Source organism: Opisthorchis viverrini (genome assembly GCF_000715545.1).
Source record: "Opisthorchis viverrini unplaced genomic scaffold opera_v5_217, whole genome shotgun sequence".
Taxonomy (NCBI): domain Eukaryota; kingdom Metazoa; phylum Platyhelminthes; class Trematoda; order Opisthorchiida; family Opisthorchiidae; genus Opisthorchis; species Opisthorchis viverrini.
In genome coordinates this window covers 658,378-669,164 of record NW_008751876.1, presented here as the reverse complement: position 1 = coordinate 669,164, position 10,787 = coordinate 658,378, and the positions used below count along the sequence as shown (strand labels likewise).

Here is a 10,787-nt window from a genome sequence, read left to right as displayed (position 1 = left end):
ACCAGAATTCCTTTCGTTAAGAATTCTTCCTTGGAAACTCCATGACAGCGGTATCCGAATGGCCCACGATCTTCCAAGTGAGCCACGTTGAAAATTGTGACGCTAAAGAAAGATGGAATGAGCGACTGGATTTGTACCAATTTCAGAATAGCCCTAACCCCAAAAACGAGGGAGATGTAGTTCGACGACGTTGAAACCGGAAGAAGTAACAACTTTTTATCTAAAACTGTCCCACTGAATGAAAATTCCAAACTTTTAACGATGATTGATGCACCATGCGGGTTGTATCAGCTCAGCTTACTCCCATTTGGTCCACACATATGCCTTATGTATTCCAAACGGCTATAGGCTACATGTCCTAATGCTGATGTAGAACAAAACAAACAAACAGTTCTACCCATTAGGTGTTTTAGATAGAAACGTCTTTGCCGAACCGTGTACAACAAGTGGCATACGTGGAGGTCTGGATTTCCTCTGGCGCATAGATTCCTCATCCTGATTTGCTCAGATATGGGGGTAAATCTCCAAGCAATATATCCCCGCTCCGTCTACGACTGAGGTTACTCCAAAATTAATCTCTATTCACCCCTAAATTTCCCGTGAAAGCACAGTGTCCATTCGCGGGTCAGCATTCTGGTGCTGGTTATCTTAATGCGGAAAAGCTCCATACACTCTGGTAAGGGAGATCGCAAAATGTCCTAACCGTCAATCGTTTTCCTCGACTAGACCTGGCGCATTTTTGACTTATACGCTCCCTGTTATTCTTGGGGTAGCATTCGGACAAGAGTCGCTTGGGTTATTTGCCTGTCTGGGCACTGGCAGTTGGTATTTTGCGAAGTGAACCAGTTCGTCTGATCTCAGGATAACGAATTTTCAACCGGAGTACCCATAAAATCAGCCAAACAGCGGAGCTGACAGGAGCTTCCACATATTCACTCTCAGGCTGCATTTCTACTGGGGGACTAAGGGAAACGGCTGTCGTGTTTAGCAATCCTAGTGACTTCACTACAAAATGGAATAGTGTAAGCAGGTGGCCAGGTGGTTGGAATGGGCATGGTAACCGGGTTTACATCGGTTGAGTAAACCGTATGTGGGATATGTCGTAGCGTGCGCTAGGGTTCCATATTTAAAGATACGCGTTATCTGTAGGTTTTCCCTGAACAGAACTACACGGGTGGGCAGCGGTTCAACTCTGTTGCACAGATCTTCAAATAAACTTCGTATGATTTGTGGTGCACTGTTGCATTTGGGGGGAAATGTAGTCTGTCAGAGCCTTTCAATTTGGAATTTTGTCCTTTTTAGAGGTTCACTGGCCCATTTGAAGTGCGCCACACTAACATTCAACCGGACGATGACATTAGCCGTGACGCTCGTCAGTTGGTTTGATGCACCATTTGAAAGCCTGTTATTTGTTCAACTGGAAAACTTTCCTCCATATTTCATCTTCCTCTCTTGATTCCTATTGAGTTTGACTGGAAGGAAGCTGGTTTGAAAGAAAGAGGACGACATCGCCTCAGCTATGTTTTCTGTCCCATCTCCCAGTTGATGATTCCTGCTTCCTTTCACGTCAGTGGCTGGCGTTTCCCAAGCTCCAACAGGACTGCGTGCCATAACCCAAATTGAATCTTTTCCACATAAGTCCCGCCACTAATCCCAAAAGTGCATGTGCGAACAGTTAATCCCCGCCAATTTTTGCCAGCTAAAATTTAATGTACGCACACAACCTTGACCCATTTTTCATGAAAACAATTCCTTAACCCAATCTAGGCTCATTTTGTGCAAAAATGTTCTCCGTTCAGAAGTAAAACCTGAAATGAACTTTCTGACGCTTTTAACTCTCGTTCATGACAAGGAGACGGCAATACGTTTTTCGCAAAGCCGCGGAGTGATCCATCACCAACGTTTATGCAACAATGGCCACTACATGACACTCTCAACTGCTTCTGACAGGTGTAGGTTTAATGCCCGACAGTGTCAGCACGAAATCGGTCTTCGAAAGGGAACTTGGCTGGAGCAGTCCAGGATGGAGTTTGGGACAGTAATTCTGTTCATTTATCGTTGGTCCCAAAATTTGGCGAAAACGATGATTGACATGAATCATACTCATGAAACGGTTAATCATACCGAAAACTTTATGGATCCAATGACTGGAGCTCACACACAAACCATCGAATCTCTTTGGCACGTGTACAAGATGCAAAATAAACGCCAATGTGGCACGCACCGATCTTCAGTGGACAGCTACTTGTGTGAGTTCGTTTGGAGGCAAAGGTACCGAAAAACGGATCTTTTCATACAAATTAATAATGACATGACCCAATTTCACCCTCTTCAATAAAAACTAAAAGTACAAATTTCATATCCCACTTTTTCTAATCTTTTCAGTGTGGCAGGTTTAATTTTTGGCGAGGCCTATCTGGAAAGGATCCGAAAAAAGTTATTATATGCTGAGAAGCCGAGATGTACTAAACAATCGTTTTATCCTAGCCTAGCACCACTAGCTCTATACCAGCACCGGACCTTTTGGATACGTATGTTGTTCTCTAATTAATTCCATATGACATTTTACTGTCCAGTTTCTGCTTGTAATTAGCGAGGTCAGTCTTATGTGAAAGAAGCCAACGTGTCATTGATGCTGTTGATCGTGAGGTGATTTAATTTCATCGTTTCCGCTCATAGCTATGTTCGTTCACATGAGAAAGGATAGGGTGGTACTACACTGCCACAAGTGAATTTTGCGAATAGTTTCATACGCCCACTCAGGTTTCTAAAAGTGGTACCGTTTCAAAAACTCCAACAAATAATCTTCCATATCCAGTCACTCCCATGTTCACTTACGAAGGTGTGCCTTCAACCAACCATGCGCATGCACTGTGCTCTAGCTAGGCCTAATTGATTGTTCCAATGTTCCGGGCGCGTTGGCATTCATTGGTAGAGCTAACTAGTTTCCACCCTGTAAGTGGCACTTGTCTATCCTGGGAAGGTGTTTTATCATTGTTCAGCTTCATCAGTGGCGTGTGATTAACAAATCTCGGGAAATATTTGAACCAGCAAATTTCCGGAAATGAGTTCGGATTCCAATTATCTGACTGGCAGCGATTGAATTGCAGTTTTCGAGGCAGAGCACCACTCATCCATTCATCACGTAATTCGCGTCACGTGATCTGATTGTTCAGCTGCCAATTAAGTGACAACTGCTCGAACGGAGACATGTCATCTGTAGGATGTCTGTTTGTGAGCAGATTACTTATAAATTTATTAGCTTCAAAGCTTTGAAGTTTTAAATCTGAACTGCATTCTCAAACAGAGAGACAATACGCACAAATTTGTGAAATGGGCTGATGACTGCCAACATAGATGAAGCAGCATTTCAGTAATTTCCAACCTTGCAGCACAGACTGACTTCACTTGCAAATGCTATTCAGTCTGCTAAGAAGGGTCATTTTCTCACTAGAGTGGAACCTGTCTTTGATGAAAATCCCATAAACACTATATAGTTGTTTCATCCTTGTTGGGGGCCATCAGCAGTGAGCATCTCATGAAACTCAGAGTGCCAAACCCGTGACCTTCCGGTCAGTGGTTGAACACCTAATCGTTTGGTTGATTAGCAGTGTGATTAGCTCCCAGTTGGACAGGCCATAGCAGCACTCATCCTTCAGTCATGGGAGACACATCACGTGGTCACGTATTGAATGGCTTCTCGAGTGATGACTTCTCAATCGGCCCCATACTTTTCCCAATCTGTCGGAGTTTGTTCAGACTCAAACGAAACTCGTCAATTCCTGATACTTCTTCCAAGACATGGCTCAGTAGGTTGCTGGCTCCCAAGGTGACGTGCATTATGTATTTGTTCTTAAAACATCTTGATCACGCTGTCATCAAGAACCTCGATTTTTTTATTTGTCTCACAGTGTTCTCGTCGGTTTTCAGAGAAACAACAGATTTGGTGGTCTATGCATTTGTGTAAATTAAAATGCAAGTAGTAGAACGTGTGACTTAGTAGAAGGGTGCGAATGAGTTTATGAGGAGTCTGGGCTTTGTTGTTACGGTTCGCCATCCAGGCTCATTCTGTGCAAAAAATTTTCTCCGTTCGGACGTAAAACCTGAAATGAACTTTCTGACGCTTTGTACTCTCGTTCATGACAAGGAGAGGGCAATACGTTTTTGCAAAGCCATGGAGTGATCTACCAGCAACGATCATAAAACAATGGCCACCAAATGATACTTTCAACTGCTTATGACAGGTGTAGGTGTAATGCCCGACAGTGTCAGCACGAAATCGGTCTTCGAAAGGGAACTTGACTGGTGCGGTCTAGGATTAGACTCATGAAACGGTTAATCATATCGAAACCTTTGTGGATCCAACGACTGGAGCTCACACACAAACCATCGAATCTCTTTGGCACGTCTGCAAGATGCAGAATAAACGCCAATGCGGCACAGTGGACAGTTACTTGTGTGAGTTTGTTTGGAGGCAAAGGTACCGAATAACGGACCTTTTCATGCAAATTATTAATGACGTGTCCCGATTTCACCCTCTTCAATAAAAACTAAAAGTACAAATTTCACATCCTCTTTTTTCTGATCTTTTTGGTTGGTGTGTGTCAATTTTTTACCAATTGAGTGGTCTGTGATCTCATCTTTATTGGGGGTGGGAGACAAGTGGACATCGTTCCCATTTTACATTCGGTGTTGAAACTGGACGATTATACAAGGCTAAAATCACTCAACAAGTGGTTAATATGTTTTCGAAGTGATAATGCCAATAGACTAAACGCCAATAAAGTCGACATTACGAGGCCGTATACACAACAGGACAACTGAACATACGGAATTGGGCCCGGGATAGGTGATAGATAACCAGAGAAGAGTTGAACGATTCATGTTTGAGCAATGGCTAATAATTTATACCATCTGGTTAGTTTTACTTGGCTCCGGAAGATGATAACTCAGCTCTGCTGTTTTAGGTAAAACACAGAACGCCGTAGAACCTGACTGCAGATAAACATCTGATACCTACAGCAGTTCCCTGTGTAAAACCAACCATCCGTGGTTTTCTTTGAAACATTACGTGCTTCCCTTCGTATTCCATGAAAGTCTCCGCTGCGCGGAAAACACAGGCCTGTGGACATAAAACAGACTAATTCATATCATCATTGTAACCAGAACTATACTGTGTTTGTGCGTAGCCCGGAAATCAATTGAGGTGTTTAAAGACATACTTGGTACAGCGGATTCAAAAACATGTATCGCTTTTCCAATGAGTTTATCCCCAAATCTAGTGGGCTTTACTCCGATATCTGACGCATCATCCATCGAAGTTACTTGACATCCATTGATTTTACCAAGGCGATAGGTTTTGTAGAACTTACTCTTCAGATTCGTCTACTGTAACTCATTTTTCCCTTCGTATGCCACAAAAGTAACCTCTCTTCACAATAGTTTCACTCAGAGAACCGTCCTAACTAAAGTACACAGTAACGACTGAGAGACACTGTACAGCTACCTAAGCCCTGGCAATGTTGCAACTCGCCCACTGGTGATGGCTCCTCGATTGTTAACGAAACGTTTGAAATCTAAACACCAGGCTCGCCGACCCAACTGCCAACCACATTTCACCCCTGTTGTGAATCATCATCAAGGCACATTGCGGGCGTGTTGTAGTAGATTCCAGTTGGAGTGCGAACGCTTGGTCAAGCTGGTGAACAGCAGAATGACTAACTTTCTCCAAAACGGACACAGCCCCTCATCCTTCAGTCTTATCACTTGATCTTATATCTAACATCTTTGTGAACGGCGACGACTGAGGGGAAGCCTCTGTTGCTTGTGGATGATCTTTTCTACACAGACTATCCGTATTTTGTAAGCAGAGAACAGATTTCGTAGTTTCGATTGTGGATTCCCGCCACTTATGCAAAAAGTGCATGTGCGAAAAATTAAGCCCAGCCACCTTATGCCAGCTACAGTTAAATGTACGCACACAACGTCGACCTATTTTTCATGAAAACAATTCCCTATCCGCATCTAGGCTCATTTTGTGCAAAAATGTTCTCCGTTCAGAAGTAAAACCTGAAATGAACTTTCTGACGCTTTTAACTCTCGTTCATGACAAGGAGACGGCAATACGTTTTTCGCAAAGCCGCGGAGTGATCCATCACCAACGTTTATGCAACAATGGCCACTACATGACACTCTCAATTATGTATGACAGGTGTAGGTGTAATGCCCGACAGTGTCAGCACGAAATCGGTCTTCGAAAGGGAACTTGACTGGTGCGGTCTAGAGACTCATGAAAATCGGTCTTCGAAAGGGAACTTGACTGGTGCGGTCTAGGATTAGACTCATGAAACGGTTAATCATATCGAAACCTTTGTGGATCCAACGACTGGAGCTCACACACAAACCATCGAATCTCTTTGGCACGTCTGCAAGATGCAGAATAAACGCCAATGCGGCACAGTGGACAGTTACTTGTGTGAGTTTGTTTGGAGGCAAAGGTACCGAATAACGGACCTTTTCATGCAAATTATTAATGACGTGTCCCGATTTCACCCTCTTCAATAAAAACTAAAAGTACAAATTTCACATCCTCTTTTTTCTGATCTTTTTGGTTGGTGTGTGTCAATTTTTTACCAATTGAGTGGTCTGTGATCTCATCTTTATTGGGGGTGGGAGACAAGTGGACATCGTTCCCATTTTACATTCGGTGTTGAAACTGGACGATTATACAAGGCTAAAATCACTCAACAAGTGGTTAATATGTTTTCGAAGTGATAAGGTCTGCTAAATATTTTGACCAGATGGTTAATTTCATCATTCATCCAAAAGGCTCCAACGGCTGTTGGTGTCTATCAGATAAACCATTTATACGGAATCTGCTCAGCTTGGTTCGAGATCGAGATCGAATACGGGTTCAATGAGGCAACAGTTTGAGTGGCCGGTAGCCCGCTATCTGAAAAGTATACCTGAAATGATTAATTGTATTTCACAGTAAGAAACAGTACCAGCAGGTGTACTTCGTTGAAAAGAGATCCCAATGTTCACAGCAAATATTTAAGACCTGATGCGTTTCCATTTGGATCACCAGTCTAGTTCACCTAAAAGTCCGATGCACGAAGTTGCCCAACATCCAGAATGTGCTCAGTTGCACTCAAACTAGTTGAATAGAATGTCTGCTGCAGCACTACAGTGCCTTCGTATACCTCATTTACAATTTCCAGACATTTCTATCTCCGGTGGGCTGGTGAATTGTTGTAAATCACTACTGTTCAACTCACAGGCAATCATCCCCTTTGCAAATTTCACAACTCTGATAGGCCATTAAACATAGTTCTGCCCTGAGTGTGATCTTTCTTCATTTTGCCCATTGGTAATATTTTACTTGAGCATAGCTCCAACTGTCCCTTTGTTTTTAGTGAGTTTTACACAGATGCTAACGCCCGGGAGTGTATTGACATTTCACTCTGACGTTTGATTCACCTAACCAAACTGGAAACTTCCTCCACTTTCAACCTCCATTGTGTTTCAACATGCAATGGACGGAGGACTTTCGTCCATGGATTCCTCTGGAGATGAGAGAAAATGGATTGTTCGGCCCGATGACCAGAAAGTTTCCAAAACTATGTAAACACAAATTGACATTCATTCCAGCACTATGGACAAGTTATTCTCAGACAAACCAAGTAGCTCATTGATTTTCTTCTCTGTAAACAATCGCTCTTATCCCCTAAGTCATATTTGACTTCTTGGACAATTCCGCCTTCTTCAGGCCCAAAAATACTCTGTGCAGAAGTTGATGCAACTGACTTTCATCAGCCCAGTTCGTCGCCATTCTGAAGAATTGCGGTGATGCGATCGGAAATCTCTACCATGTTTTCTAAAATTGGGCACTTATGGCCAATCCTATTCAATGTCTCTTGAAAGGTTGCGAAATAAGCAAGTTACATCTCAGAGGCGACCGAATTTCTCACCCTGTGTGAGAAATGCGCGGAAAACACCTTTGGGAAAAATGCGAAAGTGACTGTTTACTGGTGGCGTCCTTACGGTTCCTAGCTCGATGAAATGCATAAACGTAAGCTTCATTTCTCCTCTACCCAATAGGAGAACATTGTCGCTTGGAGACCAAAAGAACCGTCTTCCAACCAATCACTCCCTATACTGGTGGCATTGTTTATTCGAAAACCCGTTTGCCCGTTGATTTGTGTAGTGGACGGGGCAAGCAGTTCCGTACTTTTGGTGGACCTGTGACTGTGTTATCGCGGTCAAGGTCGACGGAAAATTCGGGTTTTTGGTGAATCCAGTCATCCAGTATCACGACAATAAGCTCACATATTTGTAATGGGGTCATGTGGTTATGCTCCAGAGATGGACGAAACCAACACAACTTGAAAATGTCTGGGCTCTGACTCAGCGGTAAGTGCATAGGACATTTAATCGCGCGATGTTGAAATGGCTAATGTGGCAGTCTCGACGTCTGATGCACGGCCCACACCAATCGACAGTAGATAACCTTGCCCAGTACGCATTGTCGATTATTACGTTCCTGGCACACTGGACATTCAGTGTAACAGCAGCAGACACAGCCAATGAAATTTGCGGAACAGGGACTGAGCACCACAAGATAAAAAGTTGTGATCAGAAACAGCAAATATTAAAAGTAACAAAAAAACGCAGCCATGGGGTGGAAGCGGCTTTTCAGAGTAATCGAACTGATTGTGAACAGTGATTACTCCTTGGGGTTGGTCTCTATTCAGAAATGGTTTTGAACTAAATCGCTGCTGACAAGGAACCTTGTTGGACTCGCTCCATATTAGCCCTTCCCAGGAAGGGTTTTCTTCAAAGGTGTCATTTTGAATTGTCCAAGGTGTACAGTGGAACTCTGTTACGAAAGGAAAACGGTTAGCATGACAAAAAGTCCGTTATGAGGAGAATGGGACTCAATCTTTTGCCAACTAGTTCCCAAGCAATGAATGGATTCTCAGTGTCTCATTTGAAACTCTATTATGAAACAGAAAGCAAGGCGTAATAATTCACGAATGAAAGTGAAAAGATTTCATAAAATTGGATATCACGTCAACTGATTTTGTGATATTATTCAATGTACGGTACTGTTCAAGTGAGAATCAAGTGCAAAGCAGAAGTTGAAGGAGGAGTAGAGGGGGTAGGAGTAGTAGTTGGTTAGCTGACCCACCTCCTCATGGTACCCACTGGGCAGCGCGAACGTCATTCAGCAACTTCGGATGGGACCAATTACCTTGTTTGGCTTCAACCTACTGGTTACTTTCGACAATGGACAACACGATCCAGTCTTCGCACCAGATCAAGCTAGTACACAGGAGGTATTGATGGGACTCACGTATGAAGACTGTCGCAAGTGCTGAAGAGAGAGGACTTGTTTGTAGCCCAGCGTCTAAGTCACCTTCGTGAAGTTATTGACGAGGGGGGTGATTGTCCAGTTGGCTTGTACTTATTGTTTCCGTCGGTTTCCGACGGAGGATGGAGTGCATCAACGCCGTCTATCCGTGCACCCTACTCAGCGTAAAACAAATACGCTTGATCGAGTGATAACTTCCGGTTCCGTTGGTCCCATCAAGAGTCATAGTCATCCTTCTGTTGGGCTGACTAGTTACATGCGTCTTCTGATACGTAACCGTGCAGTTCGCGAAGCTAGAATAATATTTTCCCGGTCGATTGCCTATGAATATCAAAGGCAGGTTTCGTGTGCTCAGCTGAAAAGCACACCTGAGCGAATCGCCATGTAGTGACACCGAGCAAACCATTAGTCAAACGGCTCTACATTTGACGAGCTCTGGAGCCTCCCCCATCTGGTTCAAACAAAGCGTGGATTACACCGTGTCACTGTTGGAGTCCAACTCTGACAGTTCACTGGTCTATGTTGATCTTTTAACTTCTACCCGATGGTTGTAACCCGGCAAAATGACAACGGAGCAGGTCCTTTCGGTTCCGAACTTTCATGCATCAAAGACATTTCCATGCAGGTGAAACTGCCTCTCGACGCAGTCGCCAGCAAGCTTATCGTGCACCGGCCAACCGGAAAAAGAATCACCGGGCCAGCTTAGCCACCATCCAGACCTTATAGCACCAGCGGCGGAAAGATGCAGTATGAGCCGTGCTCGATGGGTCATGGAAGGAATTATGCAAAGGAAGATGCAGCCTACCTTCAAATGTCGAGCAGTACTGGATACAGGTGCTGCCTACCCCCATATTTGTGGATAGCAGGTCAATGCAGACAGTATTGCCATCAGATTGGAGTTGGCCATTGGAAGTTGGTCATACGATCCGCTGGGTGGGTGGCACGTCTCCGGGTTTGAACAAGACCAGGCTTAGACTCTTTCTTAGGTTCATTGCCAATGCTCTCCCCTGGTGTTTCAGCTTACCCCTATAACCTGGGATTCATCGCCGCAGTTGTATCATGCTCGGTTTATTTTAGTTCTGAAGGTTCCATCCGAGACCAACTTTTTGTCGCTTTTTCTTGTTTAATGGTTTAATAAAGTACTTGCTGATCACTGGAGCAGTAGACTGCAACTCCCTGCACTTCACCCTGCAGTTCTACATAGAGTTTGGAAGTTGCCTCGTTGCTACACACTTGGTTTCATCACTCTTAAGCGAACGCCTCGAACTTCAGTTTGAAGTACTCTGGCATTTCGAGCTGAACCACCTCCTCGTGGTGCCGACCGGGTAGCCTGGACGTCTGTCTGGGTGAGCTAAGAGTTCAGCAACTCCAGACAGGGCCAACCACCCCGTTTGGTTTCAATGTGCTGGTTACT

At 44.0% G+C, this 10,787-nt stretch overlaps 1 protein-coding gene across 1 annotated transcript; it reads right to left on the bottom strand.

The window, feature by feature from the left end:
* Positions 1-796: 796 nt before the first annotated feature.
* Positions 797-10,145, bottom strand: T265_08455 (hypothetical protein; the record flags this gene model as incomplete). The annotated part of the gene is made up of 5 exons (XM_009174262.1): positions 797-1,005; positions 4,132-4,302; positions 7,971-8,052; positions 8,428-8,606; positions 10,067-10,145. 5 exons carry the CDS (start codon positions 10,143-10,145, stop codon positions 797-799), a joined length of 720 nt encoding a protein of 239 aa, XP_009172526.1.
* Between the last annotated feature and the right edge of the window lie 642 nt (positions 10,146-10,787).